A 12,722-nucleotide genomic window follows, 5' to 3' on the forward strand; every position below is an offset into this window, starting at 1 on the left:
TATAATTAACATATTTACTTTTATTTGTAAGCACATATATAAAATCATAAAATGTTACTAGTTTTCTCCCTGATTAATTCCTGAGTTTTAGGACACCACTGAAACACAGCAGTTAAACTCTGAACATTTTAGATATGAATAATCCTGTCAATCATCTGTGACATGATTGTACATGTTTCGCGCATGTCAATCATCAATAAATGTCAGTCTTCCAGGTCCTTCATTCCTCATCCATCGCCGGTATCTTTTCCATCGAGGATCCATTGCCATTTTTTTCTTCAGCTCCTCCTCTTGCTCTTGTTTGTAAAGCTAAAAAGGGAAGGTTTAACGAAAGCCACATCAGTCTGCCATAGATACCTACACAAACTCATTGCAAATTTCAGTGTAGACACATCACTTTGAAATGCAGACTCATCCATATAATATTAGGTATTTCAAATAGGATTTTTGTGAATTGCATAACTGTTAAGTGAAGAACTGGTTCTAGAACTCTGCTTCCTGAACTACCATCTTGTCTTTATATATAGCAAATAGCAGTTAGCAGAACTAACAGCTTAAAACAAATCTCCATTAGAAATCTATTAACTAGATGTTATAGAAATGAACAAAAATGTATCTTATGAGACTATAGTGACTATGCATTTATTGTGTATTATTTAAAGAGAAAGTGATATGCTTCACAAAATCCACACCAAGAAAAGTAGGAGACTATCTGTTGCACTTTAACAGTCAACAGATAACAATTGCACTGTGGATGATAAAACAATTGCATTGTGGATGATTAACCCTGTGGGCTCAGTATAAATCTATTAATAATTACTTGGGAATTGCTGAATGAGACCAATGCTGTAAGATTGTGAAAATCATCTCTATAGCTACTCAACAGGCCTAGATTATGGTAGGAAGGGGGGTAACTTCTCTGGTGCCACCATCACTCACCTCGTAATTTTCTTTTATCCAAAGCTGCCGGTCAAGAAAAGACTCTCTCTGATGATCTTCCAAAGTGTCAAATTGGGATTGTGACATTTTCATATATTTGCGTATGATGTACAATTTCTCTTCTTCACCATATTCTTGCCTTTTGATGTTGAAACAATAAATCCACCAAAAATACCATCCTATGTATTTGCACAGATAAAAAGGTGCTAAAACAATTTGAAACAAGAGAATGTCAGATATTCGGGGTTTCTGGTAGCCACCTTTGATATCTATTTTGTTTTTTATTACATCTTTGATAATTTCTTCTTCTTCTTTGCGGATTTCTTCCTTCGATCGTCTGTTTTTGCCCTTTTCTTTGGCTCTGTTCAATAGCCCCTGTTGCCTAGCAATCTCAGTAGCTTGTATTCGATATTTTGGCATAGTTGCTAGGTAGTTGATAGCTTCATTGTAGCTAGTCCGCCAGCTGAAGAACTAAAACATGAAATGGCAAATTTAAACTTACAGTTTTAACTTTTGAGAACCCTTTAACCTTTATTTTTAAAAGTGTGTAGAGACAATAACTTGGTCCTTAACACAAATAAGACCAAGGAGCTTATAGTGAACTATAGAAGGAATAAATCCAGCTCTTGCTTACCATAAGTCATCATAAAAGAGGACCTGACCTGGGGCACTTATATTGCAGCACTGGTCAAAAGGGCCCAGCAGAGATTATATTACCTGAGACTTCTCAGGAAACAACAACTGAATGAAAAACTGCTGGTGGCCTTCTACTGCTGCACCACATAGAGTATTTTAACTTACTGCATCTGTGTATGGTTTGCCAATTGCACGGTGGCAGAGAGGACAGCACTCTAGAGGGTCAATGTCATTGCCCAGAGGATCATTGGTTGTCCTCTCCCCTCTTTGGAAGAGCTTTATAGCTCCCACTGCCTTAAGAAAGTTTAAAACATTCTTAAAGATCCATCTCATCCTGGGCACCCTTTCTTTGAACTATTACCATCTGGCAGATGGTACAGGATAATAAAAACAAGGATAAATAGGCTGAAAAACAGTTTCTATCCCAGGGCAATAACCATATTGAATTCTACGATATAGTACAATATCGGGTTTTCAATTTCAATTGTATAGAATGCAAAGGATGTATGTATGTGTTTTTATTTTTATAGTTATAATGTACACTGAAGATGGCATTTAATTTCGTTGTACCATGTGCAATGACAATAAAGTAAACTAACTATTTTTCACATACTACTACTTGGTCTAAATATAAAATTCACTTTGTTAAGTGTCTTTTTGCCTGTATAAGTACAACCTTGTTCATTTTGTCTTTTCTGAAATTCATGCAATTTTTAAGGAAATCAAATGCATTATTTTCATGTGCTACTTGCTTGTGTTTTTATAACAATCTCTTTTTGTTCAAACATGTATAGACAGTCCTCACCAGGCTGAATTGCAGTCATGATCTGAGAATTACCTGTATGCGAACTTTTATGTTTAATCATGTCATAACAAAAAATAAAGAGATATGTAGATTGATCTGTGGCTTTATGAATACAGAAGTTCAATATTAATAAATGACACAATTCCCAATATGTGGCAAGTCTATATACCAAATTACAACTTACGACCACAATTGAGCCCCAAAAAAGGGCCTCTGGTGGCTCAGCAGACTAAGTCTGTCTGTTATTAACACAGCTGCTTGCAATTACTGCAAGTTCAAGTCCCACCAGGCCCAAGGTTGACTCAGCCTTCCATCCTTTATAAGGTAGGTAAAATGAGGACCCAGATTGTTGGGGGCAATAAAAGTTGACGTTGTATATAATATACAAATGGATGAAGACTATTGCTTAACACTGTGTAAGCCGCCCTGAGTCTTCGGAGAAGGGCGGGATATAAATTCAAATTAAAAAATTTTTTTAAAAAAAATTATGTTGCTAAGTGAAATAGTTAAGTGTATTTTGCCCCATTTTACAACCTTTCTTGGCACAGTTGTTAGGTGAATCACTGCAGTTGTTAAATTAGTAACACAGTTGCTAAGTGAATTTGGCTTCCCCACTGATGTTGATAGTCAGAAGGTTGCAAGAAGTGATCACATGCCACCCCCAGAACACTGCAACCATCATAAATATGAGTTGTCAAGCAAATTTTGTGACTTCTGTGAATTTTGATCATGTGATCATGGGGAGGCTATAATGACCATTAGTGTTATGTCACTTTTTTCATTGCCGTTGTAACTTCTAATGGTCACTGAATGAACTCTTGTAAATTGAGGACTACCTGTATGCACTGTGTCTCAACCAAGGTAAACCTGCACAAGAACAATGTTTAAAACTTTACAAGCTTTATTGCTTACTGTTTAAATTTAGGAAGAAAAACACTTAGCATATTTACCTTCCCCTACTGAGCTGTAGCATAAAGAGAGAAGTAACCAATTACCTCTTCCCCATGCAGGCTCCCCACACAATGGGCTCTAGAGTCGAAGTCCGCCAGGCTTAAAGTTGCCCAGGTTGGAGACCCCTGCTCTAGAGAGAAGGTATTTTCCTCACCTCCACCCTCCAATAGAAGTGGAATTCTGGATCCAATACTTTGTATGTCCAAACTAAAGAAGAATATGGGACCAGATAGAATATAAGCATGCAGTACTTACCTGAAATATAGAAATGGCACAAACAGTGACAAGAATCACTATTCTGACATCCACCTTGGGTGCCAATCTTCTAGAATAATAGTGATAGTAATGGCTGTAATACTCCTCAGGATGATCCAGCATATAATCATAATCCTTACGAGTTTCTTCATCCTGAAAAAGCGATTGGCAGTTTTTTAAATGTGGAAATATTTCATTTCAGAAGGAAAGAAAAGGTGTATGTCGGTGTAAGTAAATGCTTTTTAATGTACTTTTTATGGCAATTATATACCTGGCTTTGCTGATTTAGAAATTAAACTATCAAAACAAATTAATTATATTCAAATAAAAATGCAATAAAACAAAACAACTAAGAAAGCTGAATTTAAACAAAGCAATACATTTACTTTCACACACAAATGAAAAAAATATTACATACTTTCAGAATAACATGATAACTCCATGACTGAATTGTGTCCTTAGGTAAGACAAGGGTCCCAATTTTGTTGACTAGAGGACATACATATGTTTTTGATAAGATGCCACTGATACTTTCACAAATGTCTGGCAAGGAAAAGTTTGGTCATTCATAAAATGACTGCAATAAACAACATGATCGATCACAAATTATATCTGAACGCTTCCTTCCATTCCATGTAGCCTTCCTGAAGGATACTCTTTACCACCCTTGTTTATAATTGTCTTTTTTTCCCCCAAGAGACTTCTAGCCAAGCTACTGGTCTCTAACCATCCATCACTTTTATTTTCTAAAATAAAATGTTTATTTTTTCTTGAATAAAGGAAAGCACTACTCTTCAATTCACTTGCTTTGAAGATTTTTAGTAACTTGAGTCACACAACTCAGAAATCCTCTTCAATTTCTTCACACATTACTTATAGTGATTAGTTCGATTAGACAACATCATGTTACTGTTTTTTTTTGTCCATACTGAAATTAATGAACGAATGCCCTCAAAATATTCAATGTACTGAAAGGATAGAGAAATTATTGAGCATCTGCTAACAGTTTCCTAAGCTTTCCATTGCAGTTATTTGGATGAAGATCAGAAATACTCCTGTTTGTCTACTCATTGATCAACTTATTATTTCTCATCCTGATGCAAATTAAAAGGATTTGTCCCAAACTTCACATACCAAAGAGGGCTGGTTTTGAAAGAACTGAAACTTCTCTACTCTTGCACCTAACAACTAAACAGATGTACCCCCTTTATGTTCAAGAGTAAATGAAACAGAGAAGATGCTTGCTAAAAACTGAATGCAAGGTAAAGATTGCTCCTTTTTACAACAAATCTCAACATCACGTCCTTTATAGAAAGGCTGCTAAATACTGAGGGAAGCAAACAAATACACAAAACACTAAAATTTCACAATCATCCAGATTTTTATGGCCCAGAAAGTGAAAAGCCCTGTTTTAGAGATACTTTAGAAGAGATATAAGAGATAAAGGATAGAAAATTTATTTATAAAGATCAGACCACCACCATTCATCTTGATAACTTCCCCAAATATGATTGACAGTTACTCTTTACTCATTTCAATTTTTTTAAAAGTCTCTTTTGGAGATGGAAAATGTTGAATATGGGACTTGCTTTTTGTCATGTCACACATTAAGTAGGACTGGAGAAATTCCATCATAAAGCTATGACCCACCCAGTGTTGAATTCATCTTAAAAGAGGGAACAGAGATATTTCTGCTAAAATTGGGTCCTAAATAAAACTTTTTAAATACATATATGACAACTATTGTATTTTTATAGTCCTCAAAGTCAAACATTACCTATATTTAATCATTCAAAAGATTCTTTACTAGTTTAAGTCCTTCATGGACTGGTTTGCAATAATCTAACATGGCTGAAAGTTTTTCTTAAAACATTCTCAGTCCCTATCAAACATTTTGAATGGAAAAACTTATAAATTGTATTAAAAAATACAATTGAAGTTGGGGAGAAAAAGTAAAATTCATAGTTTTATTTGGATTTCAGCCTATTAAGAAGGCACATTTTAATATATGATAAAAATTAGAAGATCCTCAACTGGGCTTTTGGAGACTTTTAAAAATAATGCTCATAGCTCATTTTTTTTTTCAAATCCTGTCAAGTTCAAGGGATTTTTTTATATAAGCTAATTCAATTTATTGGAAATTAACGATGTTACTGACTCTCTGCATTCTGTCCACTGCCTGGTGCAATCTAAAGAGCTACTTTAGGTTCACCCATGAATCCTGGCATATCACCAAATGTGATACCCTACACTTGGTTCTTTTTAAGTCACAAATCTCTTGCTGCATAAAGTTTAGAGGACAGGGTTACTCTGACACCTAAATTGCTTGTTTACATGAGTATACCTTTTGAACACGCATATATAGCAGTGGTGGGATTATACAATGTCTCTAGGACATCTCCAATTTATGACAATTGTTGTTCATTGTTAGGAAGTATCTACTTCTAGTCAATAATCTCTCTCAAAAGCCCTCTTCTTTGAAATTCTGCTTCTTTTGAAGTTTGGGGATAAAACAACACATAACCTTATATTAGAAGTGTTGACACTACTAAAGTACATGGAACGCTTTAAACACCTGCATGATGTGATGTGTTATTTCCCATTTCAAATCCTAATGCTGACATTTCAAATATTCAGAACATAGAAAAGTCTCAAAGGGTTTTAATTTTAAAAGTCTTCTGCAGGATCCCTTCCTGTCTCATGTTCTAAGAATACGAAAACTGCGGTGTTGAGACAATCCAAAGATTTGTCTAGTCCAGAAGTTATTTGTTACCGCTGCTAGACAAATACTCCTCAAAGCCCGCAAGTATAGTTCAAAAGAATCCATCTTCCCTTCTTGTTGTCCCTAAAAGATGGCACCAAATATAGATAGTCCTCGATTTACAACAGTTCATTTAGTGACCATTCAGTTATAATGGCGCTGAAAAAAAGTGAGTTATGACCCTTTTTCACACTTATGATTGTTGCAGCATCCCCATGGTCACACGATTTACATTCGGATGCTTGACAGCTGACTCACAATTATGACAGCTGCGGTGTCCCAGAGTCATATTTTGTGACCTTCTTCTGACAAGCAAAGTCAATAGGGAAACCAGATTCACTTAACAGCCATGTTGCTAATTTAAGAATTGTGGTGATTCACTTAACAAATATGGCGAGAAAAGTCGTAAAATGGGACAAAACTCACTTAACAAATTTCTCACTTAGCAAAATAAATTTGGGGCTCGAATGCAGTCGTAAATCGAGGACCACCTGTTTACTGCTTCTAATGCAGGAAGGTTCCATTTAACTGCCAAATCCGATTGTCCCAAGAGGCAACTGGACTTCCTTGTTTTTCTTTGAAGACGTTTTGCTTTTCAGCCAAGAAGCTTCTTCCGCTCTGACAGGATGGTGGGGAATGGAAGCACTTCAAGATGGTTTTGGATTAGATTAGAATTCTTTATTGGTCAAGTGTGATTGGACACACAAGTAATTTGTCTCTGGAGGGCAGAGGGACACAAAACATTATTTCTAATAAACTCATGTTGGATAATTGAGAGAGCCAAAGATTTATACTTCTTGAAGACAACTGGTCATCCAGTCAAGGAGTATAAATCCTTCCATTCCTCACCATCCAGTCAGAGCTGCTTCTTGGATGAGAAGCCAAAACGTCTTCAGAGAAAAACAAGAAAGTCCAGTTGCCTCTTCGGGGGAGGGGAAAGCCCCTTTGGGACAACCATGACCTGGAGCAGGTGTCTCCAACCTTGGCAACTTTAAGCCTGGAGGACTTCAAGTTCCAGAATTCCCCAGCCACCTTTGCTGGCTGGGGAATTCTGGGTGTTGAAGTGCTCCAGGCTTAAAGTTGCCAAGGTTGGAGACATCTGACCTGGATGACTGAGAATCTCCGTAGACATTTGCCAAAGTCGATGTCTTTCAATAGGACTTTTCCTTGAAGAAGCCCTTTTTTTTTTAGCCAAAGCAGGACAAATTTCTTGAGTATCCTAGCTGACCAATATGGGGAAAGCAAGACTGCTGGATCAGAAAGGACTTGTAACCTGATGCAACAGAGCTCCCTCTCTCTCTCTCTTTTTAAAATTTTGACTTTAAGTAACCTTTCCTAATTTGACACCTGTGGGTCTGCCTAGCCCTGGCATCACTCCATTAACACGGCACTACACTTTGCATCATCCCCAGCCAGCCCGTGCAAGCACAGCGATTAGGGACGACCTGCAATTAAAATATCTATATCTATATCTATATATATCATCCTAAGGAAATACTCCAGAGGCCCAAGCAACCAAGGCCACTTCCATTCGGAGTCCTCCCGTCGGCTTCAGCCATTCCTGTCCCCCCCAACAGCTGCTCCATCCTCTCTCAAGGCGACCGGCGGGAGGAGGCGCGCGTTCGCAGAAGGGGGGAGGGTGCCGGGAGGGGGGAGGGTGCCGGGAGGGGGGGTCTTACCGGAGGCATCCGCCCAGGCCGGCAGGAGGGAGGGGGCGGTCCCGGCCCCGCTCTCTCACCTTGAGGGTCTCGTAGGCGGTAGCGATGAGCAGGAATTTCTCCTGAGCGGTCTCGGCTCCTTTGCCATCCCGATCGGGTTTCCGCTGCCGATCCGGATGGTAACGCAAAGCCAGCTGCCGGTAAGCCCGGGCGATTTCAGCCTTGCTGGCATCGCGGCTGACCCCGAGCACGTCGTAGCACACCAGCTTGCCGCAATACAAGCCTTCCACCAGGGCTTCCACCGGCCGCGGGCACAGGCACAGGCACTGGAGGGCCCACACCAACAGCGGCCAGTGTCCCGGCCGCCACCGAAAACGGCCCCGGGAGTTCCCCAGCGGTGTCGGCGCCGCCGCCATCGCCGCGGTCGCTCCCGGGAGCCTTTGCCGTCGGGCTTCGCGCGCGAGACGGCCGCAACCTCCACCGCGCGCCTCGCCGCCTTTCCCCCACCCCCCCGCCCCGCCCGCCGGCCGGCCGGCCGGCCGCAGCAGCAGCAGCACTAGCCTAAGGGCGGGGCCAGAACGTTTGGACGTGGACAAAGCGAATGGGGCTTGGCAAAGCCGCCACCTTACGTTCCCCGAGCCGCCCCGGCGTCAAAAGGGAATGGTCGGGAAGGAGGAACAATCAGCCAATCGAAGAGCGGAAGGGAGGAGATCGGCAGGCGAGGCTGGCCGAGATGGGAAGCCCGCACGGCAAAAGGAGAGGTTGAAGACGCGTTGGGAGGTGGGCGGGACGCGAGGGGGGGCGGGAATAGAGCAACCCGAGCGGGCCAATGGAAACGAACGGGTGGAGTTCAGAGGGAGATGCCTACGGCCTAGGAGCGACACGTGGAGCCTGCTTAGCCAATAGCTGGGAGAGAAAACCTGCGAGCTCCAAGATGAAAGAACCAAAATCAATTGTATATAAAATGATGCGCCCAAGAATGTGGGCAGTGTTTTTTTTTTAAATAATTGATCGGATTGTGTTGACTCTTAAGGATCACTTAGCTACATTTTCTCCAAGATGACTGACGGACCGTCTAATTTCAGCATACAGATTGAATAAACGACAGTATACAGCTTTGTCTCATTTTCTGCGCAGACTGGCTTCTGGTTTCTGCATGAGAACAATGAGATATTCTCGGATTCCCATTGCACGGCTTGACACGTCTACACCATCAAAAGGCCTTTCTATACTCAATGGGCACATATTAACCTTGATTTTAGTATCCGTTGTCTTTCTTAATTATCCAGCACGCAATATTAGAAATGCTTTGTGTCCCTCTACCCATCGGAGTTAAATTCCTTGTGTGTCCAATCGCACTTGGCCAATAGAGAATTCTAATCTAATCTAATCTCATCTTGAAAATTGGGCTTCTCCCTTTCTATGCATGACTATTTTGCATTGGGTGATTCTAAGCATTATTTGGCTTGCAGGTAGAAATTATGTATGCACACTCCGCTGAGTTTCCTTTCTTTGGTATTGGTATATAGACTGATGTCTTCTAATCTGTTGGCCACTTTGCTGCTCACTAGACATGGCATACTTTGGTTGGATCCTTTATAGGTTCCTGTTTTGTTACTTGTCAGTTCTGAAGATAATTCCATCAATTCCAGAAGCCTTCTGATATTATAATGACTGCAGTGCTAATCTAATCTGATGTTCTAATGCTAAATGTAAGCAAGTGTGTTCCAATGCAACTTGGATGTTGACATCTTTAATCCTTCCACCTTTACGCGATTTTTGTAATCAGTTTCTATCTGTCCATTAGAATCATACAAATTCAAGATGGAACAAATTCAAGACTGTAGTCCAAGATCTTTTGAAAGGGCTTGTTTTTTATGTCTGCTTCCATCTTTAATGTCTTTACAGGTATCATTGTAAAGATGATCAGGTCTGAAACTGTTCTTTCCTGAGATTTTTGTCTTTTATACCTTTGGTTTCTCTTATTTATTTTTTGGGCCATTTCCATGGTTTGTTGTAATATCCAGTTGCTTTCTTCTGCTTTTAGGTCTTTGGCAGTCTCTTTTCACATTCATCCTTAGCAACATTTGTATTTATTTCAGAGCTCTAGTTCTCCATCAAGGAAGTTCAAAGCTTCAAAATGATTCCTGATGTCTTCCTTGAAAATGGTAGGTATTATGCCCAAGTTCATATTGTAAAAACAGGTTGGTTTTCTCCTGCTTGACCTTGACTTGGAACTTGCAACATGGGTAGTTCCTGCTTTGTTCTTCAAGCAGCTGCTGACCACATCTTTTTGTTACAACTGAGCTCTTCCACCTCCTTGTGCCAGTCATGTCATCTGTTTCATTTCCAAGTACTACATTTGGTACTGTCCCTGATCTGATGACAGTGATAGCAATGAAAAAATATTTGGATTAGCAGACATTGCTGAGTTATTCTCTTTCTTTATTTGATTTCTTCAGCCATACAGTCCAACCACATTTTCCTCCATATTTCCAATTTTGGCTTTCCAGTTTCTAATGACAAGCAGCACATCTTGCTTTTAAAGGTAAAGGTAAAGGTTCTCCTCGCACATATTTGTTAGTCATTCCTGAATCTAGGGGGTGGTGCTCATCTCCGTTTCAAAGCCAAAGAGTCAGTGCTGTCCGAAGACGTCTTCCTGGTTATGTGGCCAGCATGACTAAAGTCCAAAGGCGCACAGAACACTGTTACCTTCCCACCAAAGATGGTCCCTATTTTTCTACATACATTTTTACGTGCTTTTGAACTGCTAGGTTGGCAGAAGCTGGGACAAAGAACAGGAGCTCACCCTGTTAGACGGCACTAGGGATTCGAACTGCTGAACTGCCAACTTTTGATCGACAAGCTCAGCGTCTTAACCACTGAGCCACCGTGTCCCTTTTGCTTTTATGTTCTGTCAAATTTAAATTGAATGTGACCATAAAACTAGACATTATATGAGTACTCTAAAAAAAATCCTCAGCTCTTTCTCAGTAACATATTGAGCACCATTCAACCTCAGGGGCTCATCCTTCTCCATTATATTATCAATAACTTCATGTTGGCTGTCCATGTGGTTTTCTGCTTGACCTTGATTTGTGCTCCTTCCTGCCAGTTTCCCATTAGCAAAGTCAGTGGGGAAGGCGGCAAGACGTTGGAAGTAGTGATTACATGAGGTCCTTGCTTAACGTCCTGTCTCAGGCCACACACATACAACAAGCAGAGAAATTTGACTTACTTACTAGGAAGATTTCATGAATTAAACAAATGGTAAAGGAAATGGGTGTGCAAATATGCACACACAAACAAAAGAAATTAAGTCCCCCAAAGACCAGCAAGCTTGCCTCGTGAATGAGAGTCCAAATCCAAAACAGCAACCACAAGGGCAGTGGGAGGAAAAGTCCAAAGGTCCAAATGTCATAGCAGGGTTGATAACCAGTCCAGGTCCAGAGTGAAAAAATCCACAAGAATTGAAGGTGAGAGGCAAGGCACACGAAGTCTAGGTCAATGGACAATCTAGGACTAGGTTATCTCTGACAGAATAGCTTAAGTGCACTGCTCTTCTTAAATAGTATTGCTCATTTGGGAAGGAAAAGTTCCTTTCTGGTGAGGACCCTTGTAGAACACTTTTGCTCTCCTCTCCTCTCCACACAGTGAATTCTTGAACTGGGAGTGGAGTGGCAGTTCAGACTCATCTTCTAAAACTGATGATAGCTGTGTCTCCTTGTTACCAGCCAGCATAGCTTCCTCTGCCTGCAATTCCCAAATGGCTAAACGACACAAATTGATTATAATTTGTACTGATCATAATTAATTATCCAAAATAGCACCTGTTTTCGGGACAGAACTAGTGGCCCAAGGATGCCAATGTCTGGAGCAGTCTGCTTTTCTTTCCAGCTCCAGAGATCTTCCAAAGATAAGTACAGGATCAGTGATGGGGGCCAGGAAAAGGGAGTGTGGGATTCAGTGGGATAGGGAGCAGGCTCAAGGTCTGTGGGGGACCTGGTTTGGTGGGGGAAAGCAGGCCCATGGCCTACAGGGAACTCAAGGGTTGAGAAGTGGGGCATGGGAAAGGCCTTGAAAGGCCTGAGGCAAATGGGATGTGCCTGTGCTAGATCTCCCAGATGTCATGCGAGAATAATTAGACCTACACCTGAAGAATTTAAACAGCCTACTTTAATGTTCTATTACCTATTTCATAGGAATCTTCCCAGACTGGCAGTTTGCCCCTTAAAAAGACTAGATGAAGTTCAACAACATTCAAGGGAGAGTGGGATTTTGCTCTCTTATGTCTATGTAAAGATTCTATACTACTCCCTCGCTTGACCCTTCCTCCCAACTATGCCAGTGTCTTTCCAATAGTAGGGCCTCTCCCACCCAAGGCACCCTGCTCTCCACTTAATGACTGCATCAGAGAGAAGAGAGGTGAGACTCATTAAGTGAGGCAATTATGTGGCAGGCTCCATTACAGTCATGAGTTGAGGACTATCTGTATGGCCACTTATTTTGGCTGTCTTGTGTCCTTTTCCCCCATAAGATATGAGTAAGCCTAGGACAGTGATGGTTAACCTTTTCAGCACTGAGTGCCAAAACTAGAGTGTGTGTGCATGCGCACATGCGCCGGAGCACCAGAATCCGGAAGAGAGCAGCTGTCCGGCGTGCATACGGACGATGGAACCCGGAAGAGCAGCTAGCAATGGCGCATGTGCCCATAGAG

At 40.9% G+C, this 12,722-nt stretch overlaps 1 protein-coding gene across 2 annotated transcripts; it reads right to left on the minus strand.

Annotated features, from left to right (window-relative positions):
* Window positions 1–8,525, minus strand: DNAJC25 (DnaJ heat shock protein family (Hsp40) member C25). 2 transcript variants are annotated; one of them, XM_058168832.1, is made up of 4 exons: window positions 8,086–8,525; window positions 3,587–3,739; window positions 940–1,410; window positions 1–309 (listed from the first exon to the last, which is right to left on the minus strand). In XM_058168832.1, exons 1-4 carry the CDS (start codon window positions 8,419–8,421, stop codon window positions 187–189), a joined length of 1,083 nt encoding a protein of 360 aa, XP_058024815.1. In that variant the 5' UTR covers window positions 8,422–8,525; the 3' UTR covers window positions 1–186. The 2 variants fall into 2 exon arrangements, with proteins under 2 accessions (XP_058024815.1, XP_058024816.1); XM_058168833.1 differs by having other exon boundaries at window positions 8,027–8,228.
* Between the last annotated feature and the right edge of the window lie 4,197 nt (window positions 8,526–12,722).

The sequence above is a fragment of the Ahaetulla prasina genome, chromosome 2 (assembly GCF_028640845.1).
Source record: "Ahaetulla prasina isolate Xishuangbanna chromosome 2, ASM2864084v1, whole genome shotgun sequence".
Lineage (NCBI taxonomy): Eukaryota > Metazoa > Chordata > Lepidosauria > Squamata > Colubridae > Ahaetulla > Ahaetulla prasina.

Excerpts from the sequence above, each read along its gene's own strand:
- DNAJC25 (XM_058168832.1), bottom strand. The coding sequence starts at position 8,421 with ATGGCGGCGGCGCCGACACCGCTGGGGAACTCCCGGGGCCGTTTTCGG. Across the intron at positions 3,740-8,085 it reads CCGCCTACGAGACCCTCAAG|GATGAAGAAACTCGTAAGGA; the intron begins GTGAGAGAGCGG and ends TCGCTTTTTCAG. Across the intron at positions 310-939 it reads GGATAAAAGAAAATTACGAG|CTTTACAAACAAGAGCAAGA; the intron begins GTGAGTGATGGT and ends TTCCCTTTTTAG.